The sequence below is a fragment of the Scleropages formosus genome, chromosome 1, assembly GCF_900964775.1.
Source record: "Scleropages formosus chromosome 1, fSclFor1.1, whole genome shotgun sequence".
NCBI classification, from domain to species: Eukaryota; Metazoa; Chordata; class Actinopteri; order Osteoglossiformes; family Osteoglossidae; genus Scleropages; species Scleropages formosus.
In genome coordinates this window covers 53,014,654-53,036,112 of record NC_041806.1, presented here as the reverse complement: position 1 = coordinate 53,036,112, position 21,459 = coordinate 53,014,654, and the positions used below count along the sequence as shown (strand labels likewise).

Genomic DNA, 21,459 nt, shown 5'->3' with positions numbered 1-21,459 from the left:
CCAGGGTCTTTCCATGAGGTGCAGACCTCAAACCTGGGTACATCCTGCGCTTGGTTCCCCAACTTACAGCAGTCCCCCAGGATGAATTAAAGGTCTGATTCCCCATGGCAATCCAAATTTGCTTTCTCATTTGTATCCATGCCCGTGAAAAACGTCTTTTGTTTCGGTTCGCATTGTTTGCAGAAAGTCGGTCTGTAATGCTGGGGGGACAGACACTGTTTCACATTAAACCTCAAGAAGCCTAATTGAATCAAACATTATTGCTCTTTTTCTTCTTTGCTTTAAATCTCCAGGCAAAGTTGGAATTTGCACTGAAATACTTGTCTTTTGAGTGCGTGTGTCTGTGTGTGTGTGTGTGTGTGTGTGTGTGTGTGTGTGTGTGAGTCACAGACATATACAGTTGTATATGTGTGTTTAGACTCAAATTCAAGGAGCTGACAAGCTGAGGTTGCACAACAGGAGCAGCGCTGGTCACATGTGATCTGGTTTTATATGCGCCAGTACCGCGGTACAGTCCCTGTAACTCGTGCTGGCCCCAGATTCTATTAAGCCCTTTGATAGTGGCTTGTTTATATCACGCTCCAAATGTAGCACTGACTTTGACACACTGGCCAAGACATGGAGGTTTCTTTTCTGCAAACAAAGATATTTATTTTATTAGAAAATATTTAAACCAGATGATCAAAACCCAGATTTTCTCTCTCCCCAAAGCCAAAGTAAATAGGACTGTTAAAAGATTCCCGACGCGAATCCCCGTGCCAGACGTCCAAAAAAAAAAAAAAAAAGAGCAGAGAAAAGAGAAACGTGCATTCAATCAGCTTTCTTCTAATTAAATTTTCAAGATTCAGACTTTACAAGAGCCGGGGGAGGATGTTCTGGTGCCAGTCTGTTGTGCTCGGAGAGCTTCAGCTAAGCAGTGCAATGCTGGGAAACGGGTGATGAGGAAACAGTGTATTCCGAAATCTGGGGTCACAACAAAAGATCATCTTCGACGTGTCTCTTGCTGTCACTGCTCTGCGAGAGCACCGGACTGGCCCGTTCGTGGGCTCTTCTCCCCACCTAATAGCAACAATTTCCTCTTAACGAGGGCTTAAGATTAATTTATCACAGCAAATCACAAGCTCAGTTGCCTGGGAATAAGATCCAGGATCTTTTCGGTGCCGGTTGGATGGACACCAAACAACTGAGGGGGCAATGCAGAGAAAAAGCCCAGCATTCTGTGGTCTCTCTATATACTCATCTAACATGAGGAAGGAGGCCCGGTCCTAGCCAACGCACATGGCAGATGCATCATCGGCCCAGAACTGAACCCAGCAGGGAACTGGCACTGCAGAGTGACCCAGGACAAGATTCCACCCCAGTGAGATTTAAAGCCATGAACCCTGCTCCTTAGTGATGAATCACTTCAAGAGCTCAGTACGTAAGTTGATTACATCAGAAATTGTCTGAACATTTATGGTCAGTGGCACTGACGGTCAACAGCCGCCATATCTCAATGACAGAGGGAGCTGTAATGCGAGAGGTGCAGCTGAACACGAGCGCTTTCTCTGAAAGCCACAGAAATGCAGAAACCGACAGTGACCCTGAGAGGGCTGCAGAAGCTCCGACTGCGAAAGCCGACAAATGAGTTTTCCGTCTCGCTCCCCTGTTTAAATAACGCTCGGGATGTCCAGCTGATCATAAAAAGACGCTAAAAAATCTGCGGTTCTACAGGAGAATTAATTTGCCCGTGGAAGAACGCGCGTCTGTTTTGTTTTGTCAAGTGGCTGCATTCCTCCTCAGTTCCCAAAGTTCGATAGTAATAATAGCAGAATAGACCCCCGCCCCGTGGCCCTCGTTCACCTCGTGCCGATGGTGGTCACGGTAGACCTCGAGCGCGGCGCTGCTCCGACGGAGAGAGCGCGGAGCTGGAGAAAGCTCCTGCCCTCTGCATGATGTTATTTCAGTTAGCACTTGATTTACACAGACCACAATGACTTTGGATCCCACTTGACATCTGGCTCCTCAGTGGAGGAGGAATGTTACTCGCAGACGTTGGCATCCATCTGCACCACTGAAAGAGTCACTTCATAAACCCTCTCCCTGGGAAGGGGGGTTGTGTCGGGGGCACGTTTCCCAGGCTGGACTACAACCTATATGAAGTTCCAAATTTCTCTGCTTTTGCGTCACAAATTCCCAGTGTCAGTTTTAATATGGTTTGTTCTTTCTGTGTCACTTGTGCGAGAGGAGTGCCCTACAAAAATGAAATGTAATCAAACTGAAAGTGAATTCTTTCCAGTGAACAGCGGACCGAAGAACTATATTTACCTGATACGAATACTCGGTAAACTACGAAACCTGAGCAAGAGACACTTGTGCTTACAGCCATGCTGTCTCACATTTTATACGTGCTTAAATATATTTGAAAGTGGCTTTTTGTGATCTGCTCCCTTCTAGGAACTGGTTTAGTAGTTTGAATAGTTTGACCTATGACTGTAAAATTTCCAGTTGTACCCTTGAGGAAGGTAAACCTCAAATGCTTTCGTAAATTTCCATTTGTAAGTATGAATAAAGGTGCAAAGTACATGGCATTATGTCACTTTGGATAAAAGCGTTCTGCTAAGCAACAGTGTAGTGTCGCGGTACAGAACTCTGTAGTAACTACGAGGACCTCAAGCAGAGAGGGTCACCGCCTGAGGCTCATGCCAGTTTCATTTCGGAGTAATTCCCTACGGCTCGGCGTGAGCGCCCACCCTGGCCCAAACCTAGCGCCACGAGCTTGGCGGTACCACCCCACACACTCAGTGCTCAGTTCTGTTTGCCTTCTGATCCCAGCCCTCTCTGTACTCATACCTCGGCATCTCTCCTCACCCGCAACGTTCTTCTCATAATCTGACAAAAGGCATCTGGGCTCTCTTGAATCACACGGACTAGGAAATGTTTCTGTAATTTGGAAAGAAGCGACCGTTCTGTGCACTGCCTGTTACTGTTAAATGCAACATCGTGACAAAACAGATTTAGCAACTTATTGTAGCTTGATATGTAACTACCAAGGGACAACTGTGTTAATTTAATGTTAAGCAGCATACACTTATATAACTTGGACCTTGCCAACAGGAAGACTGTGATATGACTACATTTATGAACAGGCATCCACCCACAACCCCACCCTGTCTTCTGGAACATTCAGTTGGCTTCTGTTTCTGTGCACGTCCATCTCCTCTTGGTATGGATTTCCACCATCTCTCGCTTCCTGTTTCACTCAGACATAAAGGCTTTCACTTTGCATAACTCAGGCCCAGATATCTCTTTATTCAATCCCATACCTTCATTCAGGCCTTTGAAAAACATCCCTCCCCATTGCGGTTCGTACGTTCTGACGCTCCCACTTGTTCTTCCTCTCTCTCCTCTTTGACCCAGAGTGGCCTCCTGCTAACAGGCGAAGTTTCAGCCTGCAGTTCTTATAATAACAGCAGAGGCCCAATTAATTAGAGCAGCAATAACTGGAGGCGTGCCTGTGTTTGTTTCCGTTACACAGAGACAGGGAGCACATGGCCCGTTCACAGTGACTGGCAGTCCTGAGCTGAAAGGCAACATTCAGGCTTGGTTTCCCATGTAAACCGCAGCTGGACCTCACCACCCAGTGCCAGTTCTCTCTGCTCATCTCGTCTCATTCAAGGGACTGCCTGTAGGCGGTCAGCTTTGTGTGGACTGGTGCTGTCCAGGACAGTCCCACCTGAATGCAGTGTTAGACCTACCGCTTGTCAGCCCTTCTGCTCCAGATTGCTACCCTGACATGACAGTGGACAACTGAAATATGAAATCCAGCACATTTGATTTCACATTCCGATTGCCAGCACATGCGAGCTCGCATACCCTCACATCTCTCTGGGCTCTCTTGAATGATCTGGAAGAAGAAACTCTTCCTACTTTGACAATGGAATGGTTTGGAAGCTGAAACCACCCTGCCAAAGCATTCTCATGTATCTCCCTTCATGAACCCGCCTGCATCAAGTTTCAGACTCCGGCTACAGCCTTCCAGATTGTTTCGGGAGTGAGAATGAGGGGAGATATGGCTCCATGACTTCTGTCTTACACAAGCCACAAGCATCCTGCTCAGTGCCAGAGGTCTTTGTTCTGCTTCTGGAAGAGCAGATTCTTGTTGCATCACAGCAGCACTGGAAGACCCATTCCTGCGTGGGTGGAAGGTCACAGACTGGGATAATGAGCTGGTCCTGGGATGGGATTGTGCTAGACGGCCTGTCCTCTGGTTTTGGTTGAGGTCCCCATGATAGCATTTCCTCATTGGACTGAGGAACGTGTTTATGTCTAGAAGCATGAGGCACGCCAAGGATGACATTGCTGCGTGCCAACACACAGACCTTCGTCAGACGACTAACAGTGCACATGTGGGAAATGGCCTTAGGCCCTCATGAATATCCTAGTGTCACACCTTTGCAGTGACATAATGGATAGACTAAATGGTGTCACAGCAGACGGACTGAAGTCCTGCTGTGGGTGTGGGTTCATCCTGATCAGTAATGCAGGTAACACCTGACAACAGGTGTGTGGATGTTGTGTTTGAGCTTCTAAAACCTTTCAGCATTATTCTCCTCCTCGTCTCTCTCCACTGGCTCTCTGTAGCTGTCAATATCAAATTTAGTACTCAAGCTCAACACTTGTCACAGCCGAGAAGACAGTCAAAGGATCTGTGCCACAGTACGTACAGGACCTGATCATTCCCTGCATCCCGCACCTCTAGCAGTTTGATGGTTCCACTCTCAAGTAGTTCAAAATCAGTTGTTGGTTTTGGCTCTCATGTGGTGGAATGTGAGGTTGACTCCGGTGTGATTCTGTGTGCTGCAGGGCTTCCCTCTCCATCCTTATCTTGTTTAGTCTATCAGAGGTTTGACGAGGCAAACAAACATGAATATGTTCACCTTGAGTAGTGGAACTGCCTATTTTCAGTGCACACGAAGAACAATCCAGAATTTCTCATCGGGGCACTGTAGTAGGACAGAGGTTTCCGCTGTGGTATGAGCTCTGGAACGAATTCGGGTTTCCCTAAACTTGTAGTGCACAGGTATGACTTTGCAACATATTGCCCTGCTCTCCATGCTCCCTCTTCCAAAAATGTTGCCAGTATGAACACTCTGCAACCTTTTTCAAGGTCCACTTGTTGCCGATAAAGCTTGTGTCCTGCTGTCTCTGAAGGTGCCTTCTATCTATCTATCTATCTATCTATCTATCTATCTATCTATCTATCTATCTGTGCTTTCAAAGACACCTTGAAAGTTTGCTCTATTTACTAAATTTGTTGTGCATGTGCTTTGCTTTGATCAATAAGTCATTATATCTTTATTTATAGAATGGAAACTATAAGCAGTATGTTTAAGTAAAATGCTAATAATAATGTCATTTTTACTCATTTTAACTAGAACATTTTACTAACTAAATGTACTAAATGTACTAAATGAACTAATCTCTGCTATTCCTATTGTGCTTGACAAAGATGATACAATGGGTAAGTAAATTTCACACCTGGTAGCATAGCATAGGGAAAATTTAATCTTTCAATTTTTTAGTTATTTATGTTGTGATGTGCATGATTTATTTTTTAATATACATTTTAAATTTTTCTTTTTGTTCAGCAAAAAGAATTTTTTCTTTCTGTGTAATGTATTTTTTCAATATGCCTCTTCTTAATTGAAGTTCTTAGAATGCAGTACAGCGTGACATAACCCTGCATCAATTTTAGTTTTTGCCGAAATTAATGTGTCTTTCTAGTTTACTGTATCTTTATTACAGTTCATGCCAGCATATTTTAACTGTTACTTGTAATACCTCTGTAGATATCCGTAGTTATGTACATTTTAGTTAAAACAACAAAGGCATGGTCTTAGAATTTCAAAATAATGTATAATTTTATTAATGACAAATTGAAACAATTTCATTTAATTTAAATTCTTAATGATTTAAACAATTGTTCTGTTAAATTCATAGTACTACTATCAAAACTGAAGCTCTTTTCAGGCAGATTTTATAGCACGTACCAAAGCCTTGAGCTTTTTAAAGTGACTGCAAAGTCGTTAATTTTTTCCATCAGCATTTCGGTAATTGTTAACCACATTTTGTGATATTCACGAGTCACAGAGCGACACTTTTATGACAGAGTTGTGTAAAACGTGTGAAGACACACTGGTCCCTGGTGGCCTCGTCTCTCCATGTGGTGGCCACGTGCTTCAGACAGCGATGTGTCACGATCTCTCCCTCCTCAGGAAGAAGAGTTCATGGACTGGTGGAGCAAGTTTTATGCGTCATCAGGAGAAGTGAGCAAATGTGGAACGTACCTGGAGAAAGGTTTCGACACACTCCAGGTGCCGTGTCCCTCAGCCATTCTCAACATTGCCAGCCTGAAACTCATTGTTTTACTCTTTTGTTGGGTTCCGCTCATGTCACGTAACGGTTAGAATCACGATCAGTCATGACTAGTTTTCTTTACACCGCTTTTGCCATACAACTGACTAAATTTACATTTGTTCATTTAGCTGACACTTTCTCCAAAGCAACTTACAATTATTTACCCAGTTACACAGCTGGGTAGTTTTGCTGGAGTAATTTTGGGTTAGTACCTTACTCAAGGGTACCGCTGCTGGAGATGAGACTCAAACCCACAACCTTTGGGTTTAAAGGCAGCAGCTGCAACCACTCCACTACCAGCTGCCTCCTTGGTTCCCCCCTGTGATTACATTGTTCCGAAATTTCATTGTCACAAAGCAGTAATTGGAAGGCAGAGCCGTCTTCTCTCATCCTACTTCTCCATCACCTGGAGCGGAGGAGCCTTGTTTGGCGTTTCCTCTTCAGGGTGGAGGCCCTCGGCAGCTCTGCCAGCTCTGGGTTCTGGTAATATGTTTGCCCCACCCACTGGGAGGGTGGGCTCAACCACCCAGGAGGATGTAAGCTGTCTTCGTGGTTTAAGAGGTCAGGTCATGATTAAGCCTAACCCAAGGGCCCTCCAAAATCCACTGCTCCACTTCCCACGATGCACTTGGGAAGCTGATGGCCATGAATTTCCGATGAATCATGGCAGAACTCCACGGGGATTGAGACGGGCTACCGTGCTGATGTCATTCGCAAGCCCATCCTTGTCAGAGTTCACTTTATGAGCACTTGTTTCCAAATGTATCCTCTTCTGAATATTTAATAATTCCAGAGATGTATCCAGCAATATATTTTTCAGGCTTATTTTGTCTTTGGCTGGTACAAAAATACAGCTTTTTGACGTGGACATTTTCCCTATAAATTGTGTTGTTTGTCAGCATTCGTCTTTAAACTTCGAGCCAGGAAGAGATGTTCTTCTCATTTTGGTTAATTGTCTTTTCAGTCTATAGAGGATCCCTCTCATCATGTGCATGGCAATTACTTCTTGGTCTGGAGTTTTTACTGTTTTCCTTGGAAGTACATGATAATTGTAATAGATCTGATTATTTTTGGACCTGAGCAACATATTTATTTTGTTTCCATCTTAATTTCTTTCCAGTACATTATCTATTTTTATTATGTATCTTTTTGCTCTATGGTTCAGCTCCATTGCACTTTATCTCATTGCTTTTCTTTCTCGTGGTCTTGCAAAGGTAACTCTTTGACAAATATATATTTATACTGTATAACTGAAATTGATAATTATTCTTTTGGTCGTAACTTCCTACTGAGGGATGTTAATCCATTTATCCATCGCTTCTCTCTATAGGTGTATGACTGTGAACTAGAAAATGTTGAAGGTTTCGATGGCTTGGCCGACTTCTGCCAGACTTTCAAACTGTACAGGGGAAAAAGTCAGGATGAGGGAGAGGACCCCTCTGTTGTTGGAGAATTTAAAGTAAGTGGCCTGTCTCACCGAAAGGCTGTCCTGTGCTGGACGGCACATACATCACATGGGCTGCGTGAGGCACCCAGAGGCCCCTGTGAAATTAGAATGAGGACCTGAGTCCTGCCATTGCAATGATAACATGTATGACCTGTAGACATACATGTTACTTTAAAGTGTATATCTTATGTTTCATATGCGTGGTTGAAAGTTGTATTCATTTTTTTTTTAATGACTGCACACAGTTAAAAAAAAAAAGGCAGAAAAGACTGTTATTACAACAATTAAGTTATCAGAAATAAAAGATCCATGACATATTCAGTGACAGCAGTACACAACAAGGGTGCTCAATTGTTGTCAATTTATGTAGCTCTCAGGAGATTAGGAAAAAAATGCGTCAAAGAAATGGGTTGAGACATTCTTGAATACCGAGAGGCATTCAGCAGCTCTGAGGGACAGAGGGAGTTTTTCCACTACATTGAGGCTGAAACTGAGAATCAAGTCTTTTGATTTTGGAGCCCATCCAAGAGAAACAATACAGACAGAGAAAATTAAGGGCTGAGAACTGAGCCCTGTGGAACACCCATCGAAAGAGAGTGAGGGGGTTAGCGGAAGCCACGCCAAACTATACAAATATACAAATGCTCTATACTCGTTTATCGATTTTAAAGGTCCTGTATATACCCTCCAATTACCTCACTGCACGCATGTGCTCTTCTACACAGGGAATGTTTAAGATCTACTCCCTCCCTGATGACCCCTCCTTGCCCCTGCCCCCTCGCCAATTCCGCCAACTTCCTCCCAGTGGCATCGAGGAGTGCCTGGTGCGCATTTACATCATCCAGGCCATAGGTCTCCAGCCCAAGGATGCCAATGGCAAGGTAGACCATCCTGACTGCTCAGTACCCCTGTTTTTGTGCTGCTTTCGTTCAGCTGCCAATGACATTTTTAGGGGTGCAGAAGCCAAGGCATTCTGTCAGTTTTTCCATTATTTGTTGACGATGATGAATGAATGAATGAATTCATACTCATATGTACTTATGCCAAAAGTTTCGTCCAAAGTCATACTGAGGGTAAAACCATTCATTAAGCCAAATGTGAGTTTTTTTGCATGAGAGTGACATCAAAGAATTAGCGGAACAAACCAAAATTCATCCAGATTTTGATGTTAAACTCATAGATATGCACGAAAGCATGATGTTATATAGCACACAATACCAAATACAGCAAGAGGGCATCTGGTACCTTTATTCTTTGTGCATGTGTTCAGTGTGACCCATATGTGAAGATCAGCCTGGGCAAGAAGTCCATCAGTGACCACGACAACTACATACCCTGCACACTAGATCCCATCTTTGGAAAGTAGGTGCTTTTCATTCCCTTTCATCTTTAGATGGAAAAACAAGCAGAGCTGATTTTGGGAATGTCTCTTACCAGCAGGGGTCAGTATTCTCTCAGTAATGGGGTGGGGGGTGGGGAAGGCAGCTGCTTGGAGTCCAGAGTGCTCCAGTACTCACAGGGCCTTGGATCAGGTTCACTTCTTGCTTTGACTGAACTGTATTTTCTCTTACGCTTCTTGACGAGAGCAACCACCCAGTGGTCTTTAAAGCAGTAAAGCCCCCGGTTCTCCATCGCTAACTCGGCCGCCACGTGCAGATGTGGATGTTTTCGTTTAATCTCACAGAGCGGAATGACAGCATGAGGGATATCGCATTGCTCCTGTCCCCTACGTAGACCGATAAAGTAACGAAAGTGTCAACAAAGAGGCAGAGTGATATGCAGCAGGAAAGTAAATGAACAGGCGATTTCTCAGTGCATCACTTATTAATAGGCCATTGAACTCATGACTGATTCATTTTTTCTTCTTTCAGGATGTTTGAGCTCACCTGTGCCTTACCGCTTGAGAAGGACTTGAAGATCATGCTCTATGACTATGACCTGCTGTCTAAGGATGAAAAGATTGGCGAGACTGTGATCGACTTGGAGAACCGCTTCCTGTCCAGCTACGGAGGGCGATGTGGCCTTTCGCAGTCCTACTGTCTGTGAGTTCCATTGTGTCACATTTACTCATCCAGCAGGGCTTTCTTTCCGCAGTGACGTGCAGGGCCCTCAAACCTTAACATGGTTCGTGCAACATGGAATGTGCTGAAAGACAGACAAGGAAGGAGAATGTGCTCATGAAAGTGCTTGCGTGTGTGTGTATGTGTATACGTGCCTTTAGTCATCTCATCATCTGCTTCAAATCCTTTCTCTTCAAGGTGCTTTTATTCGTTCTCTGTAGTCACTGGCAACACAATCAAGGCCACGTTCCTTTTCCTATCAATGTCCCGTGCCGTACTCTGACTTTGTGTGTGTGGTACATTTGTCACTTTGTCTGGTGCTCAAATCCAGAAGGAAGTACAACACTGATGTTCCATAACACGTGGATGCGTCACCGAAGAAGCTCTTCTAGTGATCTGGAACCTGCTCACATTGTGCCCACGCAGGTCAGGGGTCAACCAGTGGCGGGACCAGCTGAAGCCGTCGCAGCTCCTGAGGAAGCTGTGTGAGAGGAGGAACTACAAAACGCCTGTCTACAGTCAGGGTGCAGTCGTCTTCAGGGGCCACGGATACACCGTGGCCGACCTCGGTAAGCGTCACCATGCTTCTGTGTGTCCACGGCTCCGCAGATGGAGACCTGCCTGACGACGAGAGTCTGAGACCAGCTGTTTTCACATGAGGGAAGGGTGACATTCAAGCAGTGTGTGTGTTACTCTAACTACTTGGGCTTTGGGTCTGCTTCTGCTGCCACATCAGTGTTACACCCCGATCCTGGATATCCCTCATGGAAGGCGTACCGAGGATGCACTTGTATCTCACAACACGTCCTACGCAGCTTCTGGTCAACTCCCTTTTGTCTGGTCTTCTAGTCTTGCACAACTTCTGGGTGGTGGATTTAGCTCCTTCAGAGCTGCTGAATCCTTGTCGACACTCAAACCCATTTCCTTCAGAGCCAATTCTCACCCGATCTCCTAACTGCTCCATAAACTCACGTCACGCCATCTGTCACCATCACCTCTGTGTTCCCTATCACTTCTATATAACGCTGCTCCGTACCGTGGTATTGGAAACATTGGACACACTAACTGTGGTACAACAATCACCTGTGTGCGTGTGTGTGTGTGTGTGTGTGTGTGTGTTTGTAGCTCTTCATCTGTTGCTGATGCACTTCTCTTCAAGCTGTTTGTTGATCTGGGGAAAAGTGTCTGAATTAATGTAAAGGCAACAGCAGACCAAGTGCTCTGCGTAGGACTCGATCAGACTGGATGAGACACTCCTGAAATACAGGGACTCAACAATTCCAAAGTAATAAAATTTGAGGAAATTATGAAAATTATGATAAAGGATAATTTAACATTAAATGACCCAGGGAGTGACTAGCAAATTATCGTGTAAAAAATGGCATCTTGCAAAATTGCATCATTAATCCTACACCAAGTGCAGTTATTGCTTTGGAAAAGACCCTTTTGCTCCAGTCATCTTCAGCGTGATGCTCAGCGACTCACAGGTGTTTCTTGGGCGGGTGATGAAGAACAGCTTTTTTTTCTTTTTTAACAAATGACAGCGAGTATTTCCAGGGAGAGAAAGACTAAACAAATGTACAAGACCTCCAACACATTCAGTGGATGTGAGACAAATATATCACTGCTGGGAAACACCCCCACTTCCCCCCCAGTTTATTTTCCAGCGATCCGGGAAGCAGGTGGTCCAAGCGATAGAGCGCTCGCCGACCGCCACGCTCCAGCCACCATCCAGCAGTGGACTGCTGCTCCAGTCGTCCCTGAGCGCTGATAAATAAAGATGGTCTCACGCCCCCAAACAAAACCCATTTCTTCGAAGTTCTGCCGCACACCGACCGAGGCTACTGAGCGCAATAACAGCCACATTCCCCCCCGTTGGAGCGGCGCGCTCGGTGAGATCCCACTGATTTATTGCACGTCGTCTTGAAGGCCCCAGCCAATGTCAATAGTGCGGTGGGTCGCGGCCGTGTTTCACCGGACTGGAATAGTGCCGCTCTTTGTTTCTCGGAAAAGCACGGTTCTGCTCCCACGACAGACGCAGGGATCGCCCCGTCCTCTGTGATCCTGGAGTTTGTCTTCACCGTCCTCTTCCGCTCCACAAACCGTCCCTCTCAGGCGACGCTGTCAAAGCAGGAGGTGCGAGGAGCTCCTCGGTCTGTAGTGGCGAGCTCTTCGGGATCCGTTCTTCTTTTTTTCCATCACCGGGAAAATTTTCCTTTCAGATCAACAGTGAAATCAATGGATCGTTTAGAGAACTAGAAATAGTTTCAAGCCCTGGAAATGAAATACTTTCGGAGTTTATTTTACAGTCTTTCCCCTTCCTATCCCATTGATGACTTCATCCAGTGAAGAGCCAGCAGCCCTGCACTAGATTATGAAAATGAAACACAGAGTGTTAGATTGTCACGTCTGATCGCTTATGGATCTCTCATGAGGTGTAAGAGCAGTAGTCTCTGTGAGTGCTGATGCAGAACAGACACCATTGCGCGCTGGCAGAGCTGGGAGAAGACCTGCGATGTCTCTTTCTGTGCCCTGCTCCTCTCGCCAAGCTACCTTTCGAAATCTCACAAAGATCATCAACTCCTCTTCTTCCCTAACCCTAATCATTCAGGTACCATTTTACATTAGTTTATTTATCAGACACTTTTCTCCAAAGTGACTTCCGATGAACTCTGTGTGGTGTTATCAGACCACACACCTTACTCACCCTGGTAACTTACACTGCTAGATACACTACTTACAATGGGTCACTCATCCATACGCCAGTGGAACACGCACACACTCTCTCTCTGTCACTCACACACTGTGGGGGAACCTGAACAGCATGTCTTTGGACTGTGGGAGGAAACCAGAGCAACCGGAGGAAACCCACTCAGACATGGGGAGAACATGCAGTCTCCACACAGATTGAGTGGGGATCAAACCCACGTCCTCTCACACCACCCAGGGACTGACTGTGAGACAGCAGCACTACTCAATGTGTCACCGTGCCGCCACCTGATTTTTCTGTTAGACGCAGCCATATGCACTGATTACATGATAGTGCCCCTCCCACCCCCTGTGGTGCTACATGACCATGTGTATCTGCCTCGGTCCATCTGCACGTGCTGCCCCTGAGCCTCAGTTTCTGCCCCACTGCCCGCAGATCAGGCCAAGCCGCCCAACCCCCACCTGGGACCCACAGAGGAACGCCTGGCACTGCTGATCCTACGTCGGGAGGGCCTGGTGCCCGAACATGTGGAAACTCGTTCGCTGTACAGCCCACTGCAACCGGACATCGAGCAGGTACAAGTGTTGGAACCGCTCGGGAGCCCAATCCAAACTGTCCCTCCGCAGATCTGGTGTTGGTTGAAAACAGAGACAGATAAATGCAATATAATTCTCGCTTACACGCTGCAGGTTCAAGTTAACCATAACACGAACCTTAACGTTAACCCAAGTGCACACATCCTCCCACAAAAGAAATTCTTTATAGCTGAAAATGATCAAGGGGGTTGCGGTGGCATGGAGGGTTTAGCCAGTTCCTGCTGTATGGGGAGCCTGGGGTTCGAGCCCTGCTTGGGGTGCCTTGCAGTGGACTGACATCCCGTCCAGAGTGTGTCCCCCTCCCCCTTCGGCCTTGCGCCCTGTGTCTCTGGGTAGGCTCCGGCTCGGTGCGACCCTGCTCGGGACAAGTGGTTGTCGGCATTGGTTGGTTTGGTTAAAAATGATCATCTATGATTGTACAGCAGTCCTTCATATCTGCTTGTTACATACATACTGTACCCTACAGTATTTGCTCACAGTAACTTATGTCCACAATATATCCAGTCAGATCCCTTTCCTTTGATGCAGCGCTTCGACTGATCCTTTTGCTGTTTTAGGGAAAATTACAACTGTGGGTGGACCTTTTCCCCAAGTCCCAGGGACCTCCAGGACCCCCTTTCAACATCTCCCCCCGAAAAGCCAAAAAGTAGGCGATCTTCTGGAATGCACGTGTTCTCATCTCCTCCTTCGCTCTTGTCTTTTTAATTTCCTGCATGAGTTCACTCTGTGTGTCTCTTTCCTTCCCACCATTCCACTGCAACTGGACAGGTTCTTCTTGCGTTGCATCATCTGGAACACCAGTGATGTCATCTTGGATGAAACCAGTATCACGGGGGAGAAGATGAGTGACATATACGTCAAAGGGTAAGCTGTGAGTCCTCAATTTTAGGTTCAAAGATCAAACATTAGTTATAGATGTATTGGAAGACTGTAGATGATTTGATGGTTGTTACTTGTGGGCAGGGGACATGGCCTGTGTTGGAGAGCATAATGCTGGTGGGTAACTGAGATGAGTCTGGGTGATCTTCAGCAATGGTGTGTGGTCCACAGCTGGCTGCAGGGGCTTGAGGAAAACAAGCAGAAGACTGATGTACATTACCGTTCCCTGGGTGGAGAAGGGAACTTCAACTGGCGATTCCTTTTTCCCTTTCACTACCTCCCTGCAGAGCAGTTGTGCGCCGTCAACAAGAAGGTGAGCAGGAACAGGACAGTGCCACATAAAGCCACGGAGAGAAATGGCCATTCAAGCCACACTGTGCCTTTTCCATTTCTGTAAATGGTCCAGCTGATGATGCGTTGGCCTGTAAAACATGACATGTCAAGGAAAGTGACTGCAGTCTGTTTGAGAAGTATTTTTAATCTTTATGGAAGAGTTATTGTTTAGATCTATGTTCAGATATGATCATGTGGATTAATTTCCATGGGAGTGCTAACTGCCTCTCTTTTTCCAGGAGCATTTCTGGAGCCTAGACAAAGCTGAGACAAAATTGCCCCCAAAGCTGACCATCCAGATCTGGGACAATGACAAGTTTTCCTTTGACGACTTTCTTGGTAAAGACTTGTGAGAAGTAGATGTGGAAGACACCTGACGCATCCGTTCGCCGTCTTTATCAAGGCCTTGGATTTGCACTCCCCACATGCCACACCTCCCCCCCACAGCTGATGGCCATTTGACCCCTCACTACCTCATTTTGCTGGACCCTACAGTCCATGGTGTCTCCACTTTAGCAATCTGATGCAAACATTCATTGGCACCACCCCAAAACCACCAACTCCCGACCACCCCCAAGCCATCAGCACCTACCAAAACGGCAAACCCAGCCTGCTGTTTTTATTCCTCCCTTTTCAGCCTTGACATGACACATGTAGGAACAATAAAAACATTGAGCGGATTGCGCTGATGGGATCCTGATGTTTGAACGGATGGGGAGGAAACCGGTGTGCCTAATCGCAGGGCTTCGAGTAGCAGCCTGACAAGTAAAGAAACCACACGCATACCACCGTAGCAATGGAGTCAGCATACAGTGGGGTTCTGCAACCTCTGGAAAAACAGATTAGTCACCCCAGATGATTCGACATACATTATTTCCCGCATATAAGCAGATCTTGAAGGATAATGGTTAAGATAGTGTGTGCAAGAGTGAGGGTGCGTAGACACGTAGACTCAAAGTCAAGGTTGGATTTCAACCCCTCCAGCTCAATCAACTCCTATACTGTATTATTTATGACCACCAGCATATCAAGAAGGACCAGGTCTGCTGACTCCAATAACTCACTCAAGGTCAGGCCTATCCTTGTCCTCCACAGTTACTGGGTTTCCAGTGAGAATGCAGGAAGACATGAAGGGGTACCTGAGCACAAAACAGCATGAAAACATGGAAAAAGTCTCCCTATTATGGAGATCAGCTTGACACTTGTGGAATGTGATGTTAGTCCGGTTAGCAGCTTTTGTGTTAATTACATTGTGTCCTTCTCTGTGCATCCCATACAGGCTCCCTGGAGATGGACTTGAACCACATGATGCGCCCAGCCAAGGTAGCAGCAAAGTGTGGCCTCGAGATCCTGGATCAGCCACCGGAAAAGCTTGTGTCGCTGTTCGAGCAGAAGACAGTCCGAGGCTGGTGGCCATGTGTGGGTGAAAGGGGTGGCGAGAAGATCATCGCTGTGAGTCCACCTCATTTGAAAATGTTTCGGCTTCATCTAAGACACCTCTTTCTCTTGTTTAATCCGCTGTCCTCTGTTCTTCATTGTTGTAATCAGACTTCAGCTTCTTTACTTTCTTTACTTTGATGGTTTCGTTGGACTTCATTTACTTGCATTAGTTTTTTCAGTCTTGTGTATTACTCTTTCTGCTGTATTTCTGAAAACTTCCTCTGTTAGGGTATTACACTGAATGGAGCCCTGTACTATAGCATGTATATACTACAGTACACTGTAAGACATAATGCAGAAATATCATAGATTCTTATTCCCCTTCTGTCTTTGTCATCCAGGGGAAGGTGGAGATGTCCCTGGAGATTATTTCCGAGCAGGAGCAGGAGGAGAGGCCGGCTGGTCTGGGCAGAGATGAGCCCAACATGAACCCCCACCTGGAGGAACCTCAGTGAGTCCCCAGAAGCAAGAGCCAGTAGTACATGTTCACTTCTGTACTCAGACTAGACAGTTGTACATAATTCCTAGTCAGTCCTAAATCCAGGCAGCAGTGTTTTATAGCAGAGCACAAGTGTTCTAACACTAAAATGAAGATGAAAAGATACCAGAGGTTCATTCTTCCACTGCAATAAAAATTTCAAAACAGGGCAAAGGCATCCTTGAAAGGTCAGACATCTGCAGGTTTATTCTTGTTCTACTGTGTAATAGCAAAGCAAATGTGACTGTATTTATAGCAGTCATTATTCTCATCTCATAAATAAGTCCATCACACTGGTTTTTCACTGAGGTACACAAATCCACATTCTCTTCCTAGGCGTCCTGAAACCTCCTTCCTGTGGTTCTCCTCTCCCTTCAAAACCCTGAAGTTCATTGTGTGGAGGAGGTTCAAGTGGGTCATCATTGCCTTGATCCTTCTCTTCTTACTTCTTCTCTTCCTTGGCGTTTTCCTCTACGCCTTCCCGGTAAGCCTGTCTTCATGATTGTTATCTGACATAACAACAACAACAAAAATCCCCAAAGCTTCATGGGAGACGAAGGTGTTCATCAATCGATCATCTAGGTATAAAAGAAAGTGCATTTAAAATATTATAGGATAACTTTGGTCCACTTCACTGCATCAGCCGGTTAAAGGTGTCTTATGAATTGACATGGGCAGTTTTTCCAATTCTTTATATCTTTCAGTCCTTTGCTTCCTCTTGAGGCATGAATCTGTTTTAGTTTTTAGCCAAGTCCTTCACTATTATTATTTCAAACAGTATTCTCATATGCTGGCTATACTGATGCTTTTAAATGGACTGGAGTAGGAGCCAGGATATGGACTGGGTGCAGGCGGTTCGACACCAACCGAGCCTGCTGCAGTTCCATCTGTGAGCAAAGCTACCAGCAGGGGGTCTGGACCTCCTCCATATTTACAAACAGCCTTGGACTCGTAGCAGGAGGCAACTTCCACTCATGGACATCATCCATCATCCCATAAAGTAAAAGCTTTTCAATTAATGCCACTCAGGCTGTCTTTGAGCCTTTGTGTGAGTGTGTTGCTGACTTTGTCTATTTGCCATGTTTAGCATTGTGTGTATTCATGTTCAGGTAGCCTTCATGAGCCTTGAAACCACATAAGACTCCAGACAGTTAATGTACATGGATAGTTGAAAAGACTCTTCAGTGTACAGTCATATTAGAGCTTTAGTGCCGTGAGCATGACAGAGTATACTGTATATTTTACTGTATGAGGGTATAGGTTTACACTTGTAGCAGTAGCATTCAATTCACAGTCCTGGACTTCAAAGTTCAATCTGGACACCTGATTCCACTTTCTTTGCTGAATTTAACCATTTAACACTTTTTGAGCTCTTAGTGGTATGAGAAAATCTCCTCTGTTCAGCCATTCGGGTTTGTGGATTCAGTGCCCTCTGATCGCTGACACCTTTCTCTAAAGTGACTGAGAATTATCTACCCATTTATACAGTTGAGTAATTATTACTGTAACAATTCAGGGTAAATACTTTGCTCAGTGGTCACATAGCAGAGGAAAGAGTTCAGACCTCAGTCCATTGGAAGTGTTGCTTTCCAGTATACTACTTGCCGCCCCATTTAAGTTCAACTATCTTGAAAATGCCTTTTTTGAAGCCATAGAGCCTTACTTCAGAGCCAGAGTCACTGGTGACCACACTTATCTCCATGTCGTATTCAGAGCACAGCACTCGTCTGGAGTAAATTATATCCATTTCTAAGGACAAAAAATGTCATGAATTCCTCTTATTTGTGTGGCTATACAAACTTGCTCATTCAAAGGGCACCACTTTTATCAGGTTCTCCCTCTGTGGAGGGAATGCCACAATGAACTGAGCTCGTGAATTTCTCCTTCTCTTTTTCATCCTGTAGAACTATGCTGCGATGAAGATGGTCGCTCCCTTTGGCAGAGATGGCAGCAAAGCCAAATGATTTGGCGTGGAGCAGGAGGAAGGTCCCTGAGAAGTTGGTCAAAGCCTTAGGAGGACATACCCTTCAGCATTCGCAGTTTTACCACATCCTCTCAAACATTGCTGCTGAGCTATCCGTTCCAGGCCACTCCGCACCAACTGCATGAAATCAACACATATGCCTAAACAACCTGAACGTTTGGCAGGCCCTGCTCTTGGAAAAATTCTTTAAAATGAAAAACCTGAACGAAATGTTTATGAGCGTAAGTGAGAGGACCGGCTACTGTAAATTCGTACGTGTACCCTTTGAATCTGTGCAGCTCCTGCACCGACGACCCAGCCATGAACTTGCTCTCTATTCCGTTTGATTCGCAGTTATGCTTTAATCTCCTCTTGTGTTTAATCCTTCTTTTATGGTGCCTGTAAAACTCAGCCCTCTTTACTCCCAGTCAGACATCTTCTTTGACGCTGCAGGAGAGATGGAGCTGCTTTGTGTCACGTGCTCTGCCTTTGAGTGCTGCATATAGGATTTGATCTCTGCAGTCACAGGTCTTCCTCGCCATGTCTGTTCTGTTGCCATCGGAAGGAAATATAGGCTGGGGGTAGAGGTTAATCATTGATGATGTCCTTTCGGTGTAAAGAAGTCCACAAAAGACACTAATAGACTCAGGGTCAGACCAGGCTTTACAAAATGTGTTCGTGGAAGAGAGAGTGAGAGAGACCATTTGTTTTTTTGTATGTTATTCTGTGTGTGGGTGTGTGTGTGTGCAAGAAAAAATGGTAAAGGAAAGAAAAACATCATGTGACACCCTATAATCCACTCTGAAATTCCATTTCCTCGTGGTGTGGCAGAACATGGGTTCAGGTGTGCTGGGGTCATGGGGGCATCATAGGGTTGCGGTAAAGGCTCGGCTGCTACGGCCGGTCTCCTACGCAGTGTACTTTGCGTGCGCCCCTTTTGCTCGAGGCTGTTTGTCTGGCTGCAGACTTTGCACCACAGACCCTGGTAATAGGAAAAGTCATCCGGAGTCCAGATAATCCACTCAGGTCCCTTCGGATTTCCTGGAGTGTGTATATTTTGAGGGAAATGAAGAAAAAAACTCTTTGATGCTTAAAGAGTCCCCATTGCTACAGCAGCAGAGTCAACTATGGACCAGAGAGCTCCAGGGATGGGGAGTAGAGGTAGCGCCTGTTCAATGGAACCACTTGTTTCATCACACATTTTGCCTGGCAGAAAGAAACAAGAACTCACATGACAAAGATACTGATGGACCCACAGACACATTAATGGCTATTAACAAGAAGACATTATGGAGCTTATTTATGCTTTTTTATTTGCTACCATACCTTGACACATGCAACACAGTGCAAATATAGTCAATATCGAACTGAAAACAAAATACCAAGTCATGTACAGACATCATCTATCTCTTCAAAACACATAACAACCAGTCAGGAGCCAAACAGCATTGGGATCTGGGGCTCTTAGTTGTGCTGTATTCTTTCAATGTGTTTCAAACGTGCCTTTCATCATTAACCTGATACTGAATTTCGAGGTTCTTCATTTGCACAGTCAGACACACCTCTCGGTGATAGTCTTGAAGTGTGGGCTGACAGTGAAACTGCGTTGTACATGCTGCCTGAAGCTTTTTTGGTTGCAACGACTGTGAAGCTCCATCACTTAGAAACTTAGCCAAAGACTAGAATCTCTTTCTCCGGCATACATGGCTGTGACATGCACTCAACCCTTTTGCCTCTTCATGTTGGCTTCCCTTAACTTCGAGCACCTACGTGCCCCATCCTCACAGCACTAAGTTCAGGGTGGTCGTGGGCTTCAAAAATCATCGAAGCAGGAAATGAGTCTCTCAAGAGCGTTTGCTATTGACTGCGTGGTAGGCACCAATTATTAGTTGCAACTGTGGTCATATTTGTTGTGGTTTCAGAAAATTGAGGAGAATGTTCTGGTTAGTTTTAAGATTGTTGTTGACTGTTTTTTTTTTTTAAGCAAAATCATCTGGGAATTTTGGAATTGGAATTATCATTTTGGTGCACATCATCTCAGTTATGCTCATAAAATCACATCACCAAGTTGCCTAGTTATACCCTATCAGATATATGTTTGCTTGTGCCTTCGTTACTGAACACAATGTATTCTGTGCATTTATTCTATGCAGATGTATGTATACACTGACGATGGAACTGCTGATAAATTGTATGAAAAAGTTGCCTGTTTTTCAGTCCAAATGATGTCCATGCTATTACACTCCTCTGAAGAGAAGTTACAATCAACCATTGAATTGATTGCGTAGGAAATCTAAATTTAATACTATTTAAACTCGCTGCCTGCACTTTCTGTAACCGAGTACAAGAGAAAGAGGGAAAAGTGACAGGGCACTTTTGGGGCCGTATAAGAGAGAAAAGTGACTGGTCCACACTGGTGCACAGTGATGTCATGGACCTGGGTATATATGTGCTCATGGAATAAAGTGGCGTAAAGGGCACCAGCGACTTAGTAAAATAAACCAGTGTGTCGTGTGACAGGGCGCACCTAGAACAGTGTGTTCTGTTAAATTTGGGACGGAATGCGCAGTCGGTTTGACTCTTTGTGCTTGGCCACGTCTGCCTGCAGTCGCCGTACGAGCGCGTCAACAAAGCCGCAGGCATTTAAATAAAACTGCCCACTTAACTGCGCGTGAATCACAGTCCAATAAAGCAGGAAGCAAAGGGAACCTCCGCTTTTAATTAACCTCCAGGTTGGCGACGAGCCACTCGCCACCAGTGGGCATCTGGGACTCGGTGCAGTGGCGCAGAGGCTGCATGTCTTCAATGAGCTGGCAGGGGGGGGGGGGGGGGGGGTCCAGTTTCCCTTAGCGCTCCTGATGGGGGAATGACGGGAAGGGATCAATGGGAAGGCAATGAGAGGAAACGATCGGAGACAGAGGGTCTACGGAAAAAAGGCTTTCTCCTGTGGGCCGCCCTCATACCTTTCCTCCCCGAGGTCCTGTTGAAGCCAGGGTTGCACCTCCTTTCTTGGTAGTTCACTTTTTTTCACTTTGCTCCTCCCCGCCTCAACTCCCTCCCTCTCCTCCCTTTTTTCTTAAAGCCGGGAAGTAAAGTGCAAAAGTGCAAGGAACACAAGGAGAAACATGTGAGGAATGAAAAAAGAGGAAAATCT

General features: G+C 45.5%; 1 protein-coding gene across 9 annotated transcripts in view; it reads left to right on the top strand.

Annotated features, from left to right (window-relative positions):
- The window catches only part of dysf (dysferlin, limb girdle muscular dystrophy 2B (autosomal recessive)), an 80,784-nt gene extending 59,983 nt beyond the window's left edge, over window positions 1-20,801 (top strand). For 8 of the 9 annotated variants that reach the window (XM_029253142.1, XM_029253133.1, XM_029253132.1 and 5 more), the window contains 15 exons: window positions 6,258-6,356; window positions 7,730-7,858; window positions 8,572-8,727; window positions 9,117-9,208; window positions 9,718-9,888; window positions 10,333-10,475; window positions 13,052-13,191; window positions 13,770-13,858; window positions 13,981-14,076; window positions 14,263-14,404; window positions 14,664-14,763; window positions 15,704-15,876; window positions 16,206-16,315; window positions 16,679-16,826; window positions 18,247-20,801. In XM_029253142.1, coding sequence (XP_029108975.1) covers window positions 6,258-6,356; window positions 7,730-7,858; window positions 8,572-8,727; window positions 9,117-9,208; window positions 9,718-9,888; window positions 10,333-10,475; window positions 13,052-13,191; window positions 13,770-13,858; window positions 13,981-14,076; window positions 14,263-14,404; window positions 14,664-14,763; window positions 15,704-15,876; window positions 16,206-16,315; window positions 16,679-16,826; window positions 18,247-18,306 — 1,848 coding nt within the window. In that variant the 3' untranslated portion in view covers window positions 18,307-20,801. The remainder of the gene's footprint in view (window positions 1-6,257; window positions 6,357-7,729; window positions 7,859-8,571; window positions 8,728-9,116; window positions 9,209-9,717; window positions 9,889-10,332; window positions 10,476-13,051; window positions 13,192-13,769; window positions 13,859-13,980; window positions 14,077-14,262; window positions 14,405-14,663; window positions 14,764-15,703; window positions 15,877-16,205; window positions 16,316-16,678; window positions 16,827-18,246) is intronic. The other variant, XM_029253144.1, reaches the window with a different exon arrangement.
- The last annotated feature ends 658 nt before the right edge of the window (window positions 20,802-21,459 follow it).